Source organism: Neoarius graeffei, chromosome 18 (assembly GCF_027579695.1).
Source record: "Neoarius graeffei isolate fNeoGra1 chromosome 18, fNeoGra1.pri, whole genome shotgun sequence".
NCBI lineage: Eukaryota > Metazoa > Chordata > Actinopteri > Siluriformes > Ariidae > Neoarius > Neoarius graeffei.
Window position 1 is genome coordinate 36,870,094 of NC_083586.1, and position 15,545 is coordinate 36,885,638.

At 39.9% G+C, this 15,545-nt stretch overlaps 1 protein-coding gene across 3 annotated transcripts in view; it reads left to right on the forward strand.

Annotated features, from left to right (window-relative positions):
• gpm6ba (glycoprotein M6Ba) overlaps nt 1–13,741 on the forward strand; it is a 110,322-nt gene extending 96,581 nt beyond the window's left edge. For 2 of the 3 annotated variants that reach the window (XM_060898757.1, XM_060898756.1), the window contains exons 4-7: nt 2,399–2,567; nt 3,847–3,920; nt 6,736–6,801; nt 10,277–13,741. In XM_060898757.1, the coding sequence (XP_060754740.1) occupies nt 2,399–2,567; nt 3,847–3,920; nt 6,736–6,801; nt 10,277–10,429 (462 nt within the window). In that variant the 3' untranslated portion in view covers nt 10,430–13,741. Of the gene's footprint in view, nt 1–2,398; nt 2,568–3,846; nt 3,921–6,735; nt 6,802–8,493; nt 9,393–10,276 lie in introns of those variants that run through there. The other variant, XM_060898758.1, reaches the window with a different exon arrangement.
• The last annotated feature ends 1,804 nt before the right edge of the window (nt 13,742–15,545 follow it).

Sequence of the window (15,545 nt, forward strand, 5' to 3'; positions counted from 1 at the left end):
ACGTCCAGTTCTCGCGAATGTCACTGTTGTCCCATATTTTCTCCACTTCTTGATGACGGTCTTCACTGTGCTCCATGGTATATCTAATGCCGTGGAAATGTTTTTGTACCCTTCTCCTGACTGATACCTTTCAACAATGAGCTCCCTTTGACGCTTTGTAAGCTCTCTGTGAACCCTGGCTTTTGCTGGAGGATGCAACTGAGTAAATGTCTGAACTTTATTTGGGGTTAATCAGAGTCATTTTAATTGATGGCAGGTGTGAACCCAAAAAGACTGAATGCTGTAATTAAAGCAAAAGGTGCTTCAACAAAGTATTAGTTTAAGGGTGTGCACACTTATGCAACCAGCTTATTGTACGGTTTTTATTTTTTATGTTTTTCCCCCCCCAAACAGATTTGTTTGTTTTTCAATTGAATTGTACAGGTTATAGGTCACATTAAGGGTGGGAAAAGTTTTGAAATGATTTATCATGGTCTCATCAGAAAAACCTGTCATTTTAATGAGATGTGTACACTTTTTATATCCACTGTACTGTATTTTTATATTTTAAAAATACTAAAATTACTTTACTTTTCCAAGGGAGCATGAAATCACTTCGCAAACTTTCTATCCAGCTTATTTGATCTGTCCCTTCACCAGTACACTGACGTAATTCATTACAATGTTTGAGAGCCAGAGTTTTTCTCTGCCTAATCAGACATACCATAAATCTGACATATGCAGCTAGAAACTTATCAAATATTCTGACCTGCCTGTTGCATTCCAGATCGCCACATATCCCTGTGTTCACCCAGATGAAGGTTTAACTAACAGTTTGTCAATGATTCATCATTATATCATAATTTAGTTTCTTGGTGTTTGGTAATGAAGGACCTACTTTGCATGAGCAACACTGATTCAGTGACAAACAAGTCATTCATACGCCGACAACTGACAGCACCTTTATCCATAAGAGCTAGTTTCTAAGTACTTAATTAATCATTTGATTGTTAATCCTAAATATAATCATAAATCATGTTTCAGGTCGTCATTCATGCAACGGTATGCAAATGCCTGATCCTACTATACAGCTACTTCAGTTAGGAAACAGTCATTTAGTAATCAATTCATTCGTTATCAACCATTGGACACCTATTTGTAAGTTGAAAACAACCATTTTAGTACTTAGTCAATAATTATTAATCGACAGTTATTGGCTGATTATTAACTGGTTAAATTTGATTTCAAACGTAACTAGAAACGTAATTAGAAAGTTGCAATTTAACTTGCCAAGGAGTACAGACCTGATAGAGTAACCGCTGAACCTATTAGAGCTGTAGAATATGGGTTTAGAGGACACATACCATAGTAGGGTGCATCAGTTGCCCTCACTTTCATAAAATCTGATGCATTTTTGTTTGGGTGTTCCTTTTCACCAATAAAGACATCCTGTAAAATTTTTTGACCATATTCAAAAGTCTAATGGTGGCACCATGAGGTTCATTTTTTGCCAAAAAAAAAGCTTATTTTATGTTTTCGCGTAAGGTTTGAATCACAATGCTGGACTCCATTTATTGATTTCTTGTGACCCAGAGCTCATGTTAAGAACCTTTGCAAGGGATTGAGAAGCATTAATGTGATTCATAATACATTTGTATTGTTTAAAAGCAGTTGAACAATGATTCACTGAACAGCTAAAACTCAAACTGTGCTTGATAATATATTTAGAATATGTACTAAAAATGTGTATCTAAGATATTTGGTATACTCTATAAGGTGCCATAATGTTTCATGAAAAGTGATCGAAATTTTGTCATAAAAGTCATAAAATAGCAGCTTTTTCCATAACTTTGAGCTCCTGGTGCCACCATTAAACTTTTGAATTTCGTCAAAATATTTCACCCAGTGTGTTTTCTTACCAAAAGGAACATAAAAACAAAAATGCATCATGATCGGAGGAACTTTTCATTTTTAGGGGGCAACTGATGCACCCTAACACAGACATTCACATTCTAGTGAAACATGTACTAAAACTCCAAAAAGGCTAAACAGAGAATACTACATATCAGGCAAAACAAAAACCTGGGCAGATTACCTCTGAGTAGGCGCCATTCAGAGGCTGCGTGTATCATTTTGCATTTTTATGACGTCGTCAAGTAAACGTTTCATAGAACATATTTTACGATATTTTTTAAACTGCAAAAATACAAAACACTAAAGTATTTTGATACAAAAATATGGATCCATTTTCATCAACTCTATCGAATACAAATTACAGAAATCCTATTTTGTACGTGAAATAGGTATTTTTAAATAGATGTATCATAAATACTGCCCGTCCCTGCTCACACTAATATATGTTTTATTGTATGTATTAGAACAACAAATGCACTGTTCAAATGAGAACATTTCCCCACAGTTTGTGTTCCTGACCTACATCCTGGGCTTGGCTTGGCTGGGCATTTTCGGTTTTTCCGCTGTGCCAGTCTTCCTCTTCTACAACATGTGGACCACATGCGCTGCCATGAAGTCTCCCATCGCCAACCTCACCTCTGTTGACAACATCTGTGTGGATGTGAGGCAGTATGGTGAGTAATAAGGGGAGTGAAACAGAATACAACCTTAGTGTTTTGTACAATCTAATTTCCATTGATCAGCCATGAAGGCCTTGGCTCGTTGCCTGTTAGAGAGAGAAAAAACAGGTACAATAAGCATTTCCCTAAAGGACAGTTGGCATAAATGTGCTCTCAAGAATTCAGAATGTGTTGATAAATAGTATTGTGCACGCTTTAATCTAAAGTACCTACACTGAGAAAAATGGAATATGTGGTCAGTCAGATTTAAGAAAAAAAAATATTTCAATGACCAGCCACTTTATTAGGAACACCCATCCACCTGCTGTTTTATGCAGTTATCTCATCAGCTGATCCCTTGACAGAAGCACAATGTATAAAATCACGCAGATACAAATCAAGACCCTCAGTTAATGTTCACGTCAAACATCAGAATGGGAAAAATTGTGATCTCAAAGTGTGACTTTCACTGCGGCATGGGTGTTGGTTTGAGCCAGATGGACTGGTTTGAGTATTTCAGAAACTGCTGATCTCCTGGGGTTTTCACACACAACAGTCTCTAGAGTTTACACGGAATGGTGCGAAAAACAAAAAACACTAAGTGAGCGACAGTTCTGTGGGTGGAAACAAATGCCTTGTTGGTAAGAGAGGTCAAAGGAAATTTGCCAGATTGGTTTGAGCTGCCAGGAAGGATATAGGAACTCATAGCAACTCTTTACACCCGTGGTGAGCAGAAAAGCATCTCCGCATGCAACAGCAGAAGACCACATTGGGTTCCAGTCCTGCAGCCAAGAACAGGGATCTTAGAATCAAGAACAAGTTCCTATTAAAGTGGCTGGTGAGTGTAGATATAGTTTATACAAATACTCATCAAAACATGATTTCATCTCCCATACTAAAAACCAATTATGAAATCTTGCAGGGATGTTGCACTGATGTGAACTATAACTGTAGTATTACATTAATGTGATTAAAAAATGCATACTAGTGTAGTGGTTGCAGAACACCCATGACCTGGGTTTGATCCTCATTGCGGGTGAGCATGTGGACGTCAGTTTTCTTCAGGGCTTTGAAAATACATGATCAAATCATGTTAGATGTACGAAAATAAACTGTGTTAATGTAACTCAGTTCAGTTACGTGGAGCCAATGTTGGCGTTATTGCTCTTCTGTTCATCTGTAAATCATGAAATATGATCATGCAAATGCAATGCTCAAGTGTATTTTCCAACATGACAAGGTTGGAAGTTGCATTTCATCTAATCTAAGATGCTGTATTCTGTTGTCTTATCAGGAGTCATTCCCTGGAATGCAGATCCTGGGAAAGCATGTGGGCAAACCTTGGCTGACATTTGCAACACCAGTGAGGTAAAGTTCAGCCCATTATTCCAAATATTCGTGTGAAATGGGCCCATTTTAAATGTTGAAAGTGGAACAATAGATTTACATTTTATAGCATTATCTAAAGGGGCGGCACGGTGGTGTAGTGGTTAGCGCTGTCGCTTCACAGCAAGAAGGTCCGGGTTCGAACCCAGTGGCCGGCGAGGGCCTTTCTGTGTGGAGTTTGCATGTTGTCCACGTGGGTTTCCTCTGGGTGCTCCGGTTTCCCCCACAGTCCAAAGATATGCAGGTTAGGTTAACTGGTGACTCTAAATTGACCGTAAGTGTGAATGGGTGTCTATGTGTCAGCCCTGTGATGACCTGGCGACTTGTCCAGAATGTACCCCGCCTTTTGCCCGTAGTCAGCTGGGATAGGCTCCAGCTTGCCTGCGACCCTGTAGAACAGGATAAAGCAGCTACAGATAATGAGATGAGATGAGCATTATCTAAAGTGACTTACAGAAATGTCTTATACCAAAATGAAATTTCATAGTTTTGGCATATGTTCTCTAATGTATGTTAAGTATGTTATGTTATGTTAATGATGTTCCCAAGGCAAAATCAAAGCATTTCAATCGTTGTACATAACTGAGAAGAGGGAAAGCTATAATATATATAAAATCTAAATACAGGGTATTTCAAAAAATTTGATATCATTTCACAATCATTTCACAATCTAATAACTTTGCCAATTCTCGTTCAATTGACCTCAAATTTTAACACCATGTGTGGAAACAGGTCAAAATTTTCTGTTTAATGTTTTTTATTTTTATCTTTTAAGGTATCGAAATGCCATTCACTGGAAAAGAAAAGGCGTTTTGTGTGTTAGAGTACCCTCGAACACAGTCGAACAAGACTGTGCAGCGTGCATTTATGAGAGAATTCTCTAAAAATGCACCAACTGCAATGCAGATTTGGACACGGCACAAAAAGTTCAAAGAGGAAGGTTGTCTGTGTGTCTGTGTCTCAGGTGGCGCGCGTATTGAAAATTTGTGAAATCGTTCATGGACTCCACATACCTTTGAATTTCTCATTCAAATTTTGAGGAATAAATCTTATGCCGCACTCACAACCCGCCGTAAGTGTTTTGGACACGCACGCGTCGCAGGGTTTGGTAGCTCGCAGCCGTGTTGCAGAGTCGCGGTGAACCCGGGGGAAAGTTTGGGGGAGGAGTACGGACAAAGTACTTGTCAAGTACAGGTTGCATGCCTGACTTCCTCGAGGCATGGGAAAAATCGTGCTGTTAGCCCGTGGAAAAGCGTATGTCTGACGCACGTGATCAGTGCGTTTTCAGTGAGTGTGGAGTGCATGTGACTTGCATTTTACCAGTTTCCTGCACTAGGAGTACGGGCCGCACTTGTGAAGCATGTGTGACGCACGTGATTAGCACGTGATAATCAGTCATGACTTGTGTGTGACGCAAGCCAGGAGTGGGTATAAAACCAACGTGTCTGCAGCATTCTGCATCTGTCTTTCGGCTAAAGAACAATATCGCTTCGTGCTGCTCCTCAGCTTCTGTCAACTGCCTATAAGGGTCCAACTTCCTCAGTCATTGCGGCGGTATGACGACAGCCATCTTCTTCCCTTCTATAATGCTACACGTTACATGATCTGTTCCTTGGTTCCTCCCCAATATATATACCCAGAGTCTTGCCCCTCGTGTCACGTGCAGGTTGTGTGCACTGTGTGCACGCCACACATAGAAGAAACCTTTATTCGTCACATGCACACTTCAAGCACAGTGAAATTCATCCTCTGCATTTAACTCATCTGAAGCAGTGAACACACACCCAGAGCAGTGGGCAGCCCAGAGCGCCCGGGGAGCAGTCAGGGGTTCGGTACCTTGATCAAGGGCACTTCAGCCCAAGGCCGCCCCACGTCAACCTAACTGCATGTCTTTGGATTGTGGGGGAAACCGGAGCACCCGGAGGAAACCCACGCAGAGAGAACATGCAAACTGCACACAGAAAGGCCCTCGCCGGCCGCTGGGTTTGAACCCAGAACCTTCTTGCTGTGAGGCGACCATGCTAACCACTACACCACCATGCCGCCCATAGGTAGAAAGTGAGATGTACTTCTGTCTTGGGGGCCACACAAATAGCAAGTGTGGAGTGTTTGTGTAGTACTTCTGAGGCACGTCACTCGTACAATGACCGTGCGTCACTCGTGCGTCTTACTGTCATCACAAAGCGCCTACTAGCTGTGCTGCTGACTTGGTTCAGGCATACAAAAGGAGTACGGGTCCTGTACGTAGTGTATGCGTTCCTTATTTTTCGCATGACCCGTAGAATTTGCATGTGCAGGATCAAAAGTCTCCACGGCCAGTCTGCGACCTTCTACGGCGCTGAACACACGCAAGTGTTGCGCAAGTCTCAAGCACGGTTATGCCAAATTTTTTACCGTAGACCGCCTGTAGTAGCACGTACGGCGGGTTGTGAGTGAACCTTTATATTGCTCAACATTAAGTCTGTTCAGTTTCATTTGCCTAGACTATATAGTTTCTGGGATATTTACATCTCAAATAATATCACTTTTTTTGAAACACCCTGTACTATTAGTAACATATCAAAAGAGATGCCCGTGGCCAGTGGGACTTCCATTACTAAGTAATTTATATAAATTTGTGTTAAAAATGTTGTTTTACAATTTAACTGTTGAAAACTGTTCTATCTAAAGCATTAAACTAAATAAACAAATGTTTTAAGCATCATTATTCTTCTGTGAACAAACAAATTCTGTGAGTGAATTGCTCAGTATGATATGGATCCAACATGCCTTTCCTTTCATGTCTTTTTCATTACAGTTCTATTTGTCCTACCATCTCTACATTGTTGCATGTGCTGGAGCTGGCGCCACTGTGATTGCACTGGTAAGATTAAAAAAAAATCATTTCAAAGCATATTATTTTTTCACATGTTCAACAAACAACATGCATTTACATCTTGCCATAACATTACTGTGATTTTTGCATTACCTGAGGAACGGGCCTTCAGAGAAACAAGTTAAGACTGCTGTCATTGGTTTTGTTGATTGTAGCTATGGGCATCTAAACCCTCATGATTTGTTTGACACTAACCCATGGAGGCTAGACATATCTTCAGACCTTAACTATTTAAAACGACAGGATTTGCAGAGAAGTGTGTGCACTCCCATTCAAACAGATACTCCGACCACGCCCACCTACTACTACAAATACTCTGACCACTCCCATCCACTCCCAAAGATACTCCAACCACTCTCACCCAATCCCACAGATACTTTGACCACTCCCACCCACTTCTACAAATACTCCAACCACTCCCACAGAGACTCTGACCACTTCCACCCAATCCCACAGATACTCCAACTACTCCTACCCACTTCTACAAATACTCCAACCACGCCCTCCCAATCCCACAGATACTCCAACCACTTCCACCCACATCTACACATACTCCAACCACTCCCGCCCACTTCTACAAATACTCCAACCACACCCTCCCAATCCCACAGATACTCCAACCACTCCCACCACTCCCACAGATATTCCAACCACTCCCTCCCACAGATATTCCAACCATGCCCTGCCAATTGCACAGATACTCCGATCAGTCACACCCACCCACACAGATACTTCAACCACTTCCACCCAATCCCACAGATACTCTGAGCACTCCCACCCAATCCCACAGATACTCCGACCACTCCCACACACCCACACAGATACTTCAACTACTCACACCCACCTACACAGATACTCTGACCACACCCTCCCAATCCCACAGATACTCCAACCACTCTCACCCATTTCTACAAATACTCCGACGACTCCCTCCCACTCCCACAGATATTCCGACCATGCCCTGCCAATCCCACAGATACTCTGACCCTCCCTCCCCCTCCCACAGATACTCCAACCACTCCCAAAGATACTCCAACCACTCCCACCCACTTCTACAAATACTCCGAACATGCTCTCCCAATCCCACAGATACTTCAACCACTCCCACCCAATCCCACAGATACTCTGACCACTCCCGCCCAATCCCACAGATACTTTGACCACTCCTTTCCCCTCCCATAGATACTCTGGCCATTCCCACCCAATCCCACAGATACTCTGACCACTCCCTCCCCCAGATACTCTGACCACTCCCACCCAATCCCACAGATACTCTGACCACTCCCACCCAATCCCACAGATACTTCAACCACTCCCACCCAATCCCACAGATACTCTGACCACTCCCACCCAATCCCACAGATACTCTGACCACTCCCACCCAATTTCACAGATACTCTGGCCACTCCCTCCCCCTCCCACAGATACTCTGACCACTCCCACCCAATCCCACAGATACTCTGACCACTCCCACTCACTCCTACAGATACTCAGATTACTTAATGCTTTTATTTCATGCTCAGTCAATTTTAGCCAAACACACCATGATGGTTAATGATGTAATGCCAAAAGTTCATTGTCTAATGCTCAGTGTGCTTGTGCAAATGTGACTCCCATTTATTCAGGATTGAGGTCCACATCACCCACTTGCTCTCTTCTCCTCTGCTCTCTTCCTCCTAGCTCATCTACATGATGGCCACCACGTATAACTATGCCGTGCTGAAGTTTAAGAGCCACGACCACAGCCACACCACTAAGTTCTAAAACTTGCGCTTTTGAGAGGGCAAGCACAAAGTGTAGACAATGTTTTGACAAAAAGAAGAGTTAGGAGTGGGTTGAGGGATGTAGAAAGGGAGATAGAGCAAAGAAAGTGTACTACTGACACCATGGACCATGTAGCTTATTGAAGATTATATTGATCATCACGAATGTGTAGTGCAGTAAATTGTGTGTTGTTGTAATCAAAAGATTTGGTTTGGTTTCTAGAGAATGTTCACTGAATTCACGTCAATGATAAGTTGGTCTTAAAACCAGTGACAGCCATCAGACCTGTCAAATTAACATTAACCCAAGTCCAGTAGAAACATCTCCCATATATTTAAGCGATAGAATCTAATGAGTAAGTAGTCTCAGGCCCAGGATCAGTATTAAAGGACTTGTTCTGTCCATTAGTTTGTACCATAAATGCCCTGAGGCACCAGCAGACAAAGCCAAGGAAGTTCAAGTATTACAGCCTGAGGGTTTATTTAGTGGATTAATGCAGTGAATGAAAGGTCAATAGAAACATTCAGTGCAATGTTTCACCCTAGTTCAACTTTGCCATTCACTTCTCATCAATTGTACCTGTGAAGGGCATGAATTGTACTTTTACAGATCCTGAGAGTTTTTAGACTTTGCGCTATGTAATGTTTCTTGGGGATTTTACTGACATTTGGCCATGTTTGGACTTTTTATTCATTGTCAAGATATAGATTCAGATATAGAATTGCTTCCAAGACGAGTAGAGGCTCTTTTCTAAGTCTTAATTGGAAATAAACATTTAATATGTAGAAGAATAACTCTCTGTCTTTTTATTTAGTGAAACAGCTTTAAGTGAAGGTGACTGCTGCTAGCTAACAGACTGAGAAGGTTCTAAGTAGGTTAGATTGTAATATTCCAGAAATAACAATCTTGTAAATAACAATGTTCTAAAGACATCTGCTGTAATACTAGTTTGCTTCACACTGTTAGTAGAACTTTGCTCACCCATGGTTTGCAGTTAGACAAAAAAAAAAACTAACATTAATAATGTCAGTGTTAATATCGCTACAGCTAAAAATGTTTCCGTTCACGAACTTTACATCTACAGAATGGTTTTGAATGTTTTTTTAAACCAAAAGTTCTTAACCCTTTGGTGACTGACCCCTTGAAAATGGTTCCTCCAGGAACGATGACGTTTCAGTTGTCAAGACAACGGAAAAACTAAAATACAAAAACAGAAAGATACGTCACAATGCTCTTGTGCACAAAACAAAATTCTCTTGTATTTGTATTTTAGTTTTTCCGTTGTCTTGACAACTGAAATGTCATGGTTCCTGGAGGAACCATTTTCAAGGGGTCAGTCACCAAAGGGTTTTAAAACAGTTCAGAAAATGTTCTGCTAACCTAAAAATGTTAGCTGGTTTAGCTCTCAGCAACATCATAGCTTACTGTAGCTTGACCTGTTCACTAACATACATCTCATCCTAAATTAACATCATAGCCATGCTTCATGTTACTGCGCACTTACATCACCTAAAACGTTGCATACATTTAATTCAGGGGTTTTTTTTGTCATTAAAATTGTCCTATAGATGCTAACTGAATTGTAGCCTAACTCTTATAGCTAGCTTTAGCAGACTAACCCACTCACTGCTAATACCCCACTCTCCCTCCCCTTTCTCTTCCGCCCTTTCTTCCTCGCCCTCGTTCCTCTTTTTTGCAGGTGCACTACCTGATGATTTTGTCGGCTAACTGGGCGTACCTGAAGGGTGCGTGCCAGCAGACTCATGCCTACCAAGACATCAAGACCAAGGATGATGGCGAACTGCAGGACGTGCAGTCGCGCTCCAAGGAGGGCCTCAACTCATACTCGTAAACGAGGCAGACATCAACTTAATTCCACAACTAAACACACACACACACAAACACACACACACAAAACAGAGCTAACTAACATGGCCTAGTAGTGTGCTATAGCAACAGTGTGTTATAGAGCAGTTATGACCAGGATACGGCATCAGTTATCGGTTTTTCATGACAGTCATAAGACGTGTTTTACTCCATGTTGGTAAGATGGTATGGAAATGCATGCATGATATTCAGGATTGTAATTATTTCTGTGCTTTTTGTTAATGACTAATGGCTAAAACTGAAAGTGAAAATCCCAGGTTACAACTGTTGACACTGTTGACGTAACACGCAACCTCACAGCACTTACTGTCTGCACTAACATGCTACAGACATTTTGCAGGAACTGAATGAACGTGTATGAATGTTGTTGTTTTTTTAATACTTAATAACGTATGCCTGGTTTAATATGAAACTTCTCTGATCTCTTTCTCTCTCGCTCTTGGTTAATGGTTTCCTAAACCGCTTTTTTTACTACTAACTTTTTTTTTGTTGTTCTTTTTCCTTTTTTATACTGGTACTTGATACCATGGATATAAAAATGGTAGATGCCGCGTTAGCAATTGCTGCTAGACATGGCGGAACGGTTGTTGAAAGGTCCAGGTTTACTCACATGAAGGGTCAAACTAATTATATGAAACTGCCAGCAAAACACTCATACAGGTTGTTGTAGGTTGGACAGAAATTATCATGAACAAAACTAAGTCCTGCCGGTCTTGAGCAAATATTTTACTAAATAACTACAGTTGTTAAAATGGATAGTAATAATGAGCTAATAATAATTCCACCCATCCATCCATTATCCGTAACCGCTTATCCTGTGCAGGGTCGTGGGCAAGCTAGAGCCTATCCCAGATGACTATGGGCGAGAGGTGGGGGACACCCTGGACAAGTTACCAGATCATTGCAGGCTAATAATAATTATAAATCAAAATTTATTTGTTAATTAACAACATAAATGGGGCGGCACAGTGGTGTAGTGGTTAGCGCTGTCGCCTCACAGCAAGAAGGTCCGGGTTCGAGCCCCGTGGCCGGCGAGGGCCTTTCTGTGCGGAGTTTGCATGTTCTCCTCGTGTCCGTGTGGGTTTCGTCCGGGTGCTCCGGTTTCCCCCACAGTCCAAAGACATGCAGGTTAGGTTAACTGGTGACTCTAAATTGACCGTAGGTGTGAATGGTTGTCTGTGTCTATGTGTCAGCCCTGTGATGACCTGGTGACTTGTCCAGGGTGTACCCCGCCTTTCGCCCGTAGTCAGCTGGGATAGGCTCCAGCTTGCCTGCAACCCTGTGGAACAGGATAAAGCAGCTAGAGGTAATGAGATGAGATGAGACAACATAAATATCATCGATAAGATATTTTAAACTAAAGTAAATTAGAAATACATTAAAACACAATGTACAATGATGGGGAAAAAAACCCACCTACATCAATATGATATTCTTGGACTTTAATAAGTTTTAAATCAGCATATTTTAACCTTGAGCTGCCTTCTAAATATACAGTACTGTGCAGAAGTCTGAGGCACATGTAAAGAAATGCTGTCGACCAAAAATGGCTTAAAAAATAATGAAATGAAATGTTTCAACATTAAAAAATGCTATAAACAGCAGTAAACCATAATAAATGAAACAAAATCAATATTTGGTGTGAGACGACCCTTTGCTTTAAAAAAAATAGTAGTCTCAGGTACAATGAGTGCAGTTTTATAAAGAAATGAGCTGTAGGTTTTACTTACAGAACCAGCCACAGTTCTTCTGGACACTTTGACTGTCATACTCGCTTCTTAATTTTGCACCAAAACCCAGTAGCCTTCGTTATGTTTTCTTTTTTAATTTGAAAAGTGCTCTCTTATGTAATATGCTGCTCAGATACAAACATTTTTTTCCCTGTAACATTTAATTCTGTGCTGGAAAACGAACGTTTGGACTCGAAAATGTTTTTGTACTGACACGATAATGTAGAAGTCATAAAATAGAATATAAGAAAGTTTGTATGGAAAAAAATAGGGCGCCTAAGACTTTTGCACAGTACTGTATGTCTTTATTGGGCCACATCACCTTTGATGTCTTGTATATGATTGCAAAAGTTGGATTTTCTTACATACAACCCATTTCTGGTGCAAATGACAACAGTGTCTTATATTATTATTTTTTTATTTTTTTATTTTTTAATTTCCAGACAATACAAAACCACTGTTTTACACAGCCCATTTTTCTGAATTGTACAACATATCAACATTACAAATTTTTTTAAATCATGTGATGTCCAAAACTTGAGTCAAATCAATGAACTAAATCTGAAAAGATTGAAAATGGTAGTATTGCTTTTATGTCTAGCTCAGCATTTAACGTGAGGCATTTAGCGTTTTTATATCTATGTTTGATATGTTGCACTATTCTGAAATGAAATACTCATATATTTATTCACTCTAAGAATTTCTCTCTTTCAAGGGAAAACTGTGATTCCTGAGAAAATGAAATTAGTATTAATTAGGACCTAAGTATCAATTATCAGTAACAAGCAAAGGCAGGAACAATGATGCCGAAAATAATTCTTAAAGTACAGACAGTTGGGTTTAAATATTGGAATCATAATGAATTGTGAATATTACATTTAACCTAAAGTTAATAATGAGAGAAGTCTACGAATTGAAATCAAAATATAAAACAATTAATGGAAAAAGTAAAGAAAATCAGCAATTAGATGAAATTATTATTATTATTATTATTATTATTATTATTATTATTCAAACTAAGATCAACAGAAGAATGAAAACGAATACCATAATCAAACAGGTTGGCTAAAGCACTGCATATGGTAAATAAATAAAAAACCTCCAGGTGGTTGCTTTTTGCTCACATTCTCCACAACTGTAAATGTTCATCCAGGCGTGAAGATCACATTCCCCTGCAACGACCCGCACAGAAATGATTAAATATTAAAAATCATGTGACATCATGTGACATTTCTGGTAAAGTGTGAGACCAACGTGTGTAAAATGTCTCATAGTGATAGTGAAAAACAAAAAAACCCCAAAAGAATTTCACTTGTTGGACCTCCCGCCGTTTCCCACGAGAATATTTCACTTTTATAAATATGCTTTTGATGTTTTTTTTGCTCTATTCTTGTGAAACTATTCATGGCTTAATATTTACCAAGTTTTGTGATTCGATCAGTGATTCCTTTTATTATGTGCATATAAACGTCATCCCAAAAACTGCCATGTACGAGTACAGAATTTTCCATCATTTTCTGGTATTTTATAATTGAGCCTTGCTTTCACAGCGTTTATACATATATATATATATATATATATATATATATATATATATATATATATATATATGTATATATATATATATATATATATATATAGTAGTGTAAATCTTTTTATCGCTGGTTTCAATTTTCTCTCTTACAACACGACTCTTCTTTCAGACATCTTTTTTGAAAGCATGTTAGTGTTGTCCACTCATACAGTGCTGAATATTAAAGTTTCTTGCTCTATGTTCTGTTCTGTTTAAAGGGGATGTGACTGCAGGGATGTGCCCATAAATACTTTTTTTTTTGTATAAAAAAGATGTGTGCCTGGATGTTTTATCGTTCCCTTGTTATTGCATGATGGAAAGATGATAGTCCTCTTTTTTGCTTTCACTCTGTAGGTGATGTGTAGTCCACTGTTCTGATGAACTATGATAGGCGGTGTTTCCCCCTCCTCCCCTGCCGTCCCCTAAAAATAACTAGCCATTGTATGTTGATGGGATTGTAGTCCTAGATGTTTCATAGTCCATTTGATTTGAAAAGTTTTATGAATCCTGTAAAGTGATTTTTGTAACCTTCTCTAGTAAAAATGATATTTTCTATGATCAACACATGCCACCTTTGGTCTTTATTCAGCAAGCCCACTTTGGAAAAGGTGTTTAGTCATTTCTTCATAATGCACAAAGTGCATTAATAACATCATTCTTTTAGACCTTTTAGTTCCTTAGGCAGCTGGGCCATAGAAGGTTCACGCTGCACGCTGCATGCTGCACGCTACACGTTCACGTGAAGAACCGGACCCTGGGCCATTAAACTTCATGCTTGGATGTTCACGTGTTGCGTCTGTTCTACTTTGACCGAGTAACCAACAATATGGACTCTTCGGATGACAACGATTGCCTCATTCTGCTTTTACTGAGACAGAGGAAGAGAAAAAGGAACAGAATTTGGAGCCGAGAACACTTCCTTCTGAAAGAAACCCGTGGTGAATTTCACCGAACATTCTATAATCTGCTTGACAATCCCGATGAAGAACTATTTTTCAATTATACCATTCAATTATATTTTTTCTGAAGTTTTCCCCTGAAAGCATAGAGTTATCTCCCTAGACCCGTTCTGATTGGCTGGCGCGGCGGTGACCGCATGCATTGACTGGAATTTCCATCTTCACGCCTAGAAAAAAGTGTGCATGTTCATTTCTCGCTTCACGCGTGAAGTGTGCAGCGTGCAACGTGAACGCCGTTCTATGGCCCAGAGCAAGTCATGCTACGTTTGTCCACTTTTCTTTACACGCGTGTAGCGTGTAGTGTGCAGCATGCAGCGTGCAGCGTGAACCTTCTATGGCCCAGCTGCCTTAGACTTCATTTTATGCTTATCATCTCCAGATAGGAGCTGTTATTATATCCACATTCACTGAATATGAGCAATTGCGCACTCTGATTGGCTACTCTACTAATAAGCTATCACCTCATACACAGTGAGTAGAGAAAAACAAAATGGCGGAGCGTGTTGCTGAACCAACCGAGGACAAAATAAAAACTCTACTCGAAAACATAACCCCCAAAAATACAAAAAAAGCAACAAAATATGGAATGAAAGTATTTGATGGTAAGAACGTATCTTTTGTGGGGGGTTTTGCAAGAATTATTATTATTGCATTTTTTACAAATTGCTACTATCATTTCGCCGGTTTGTTTACATTCTAAGCGGAAACGATTTTGTCGGACGTTTTGTATAAAGTTTTTATTTATCGAATTTGCAAAAAATAAAAATAAAAATGTTGTTTCTCAAAATCCAGTGAATGTGGATAGAATAAAACAGTTAC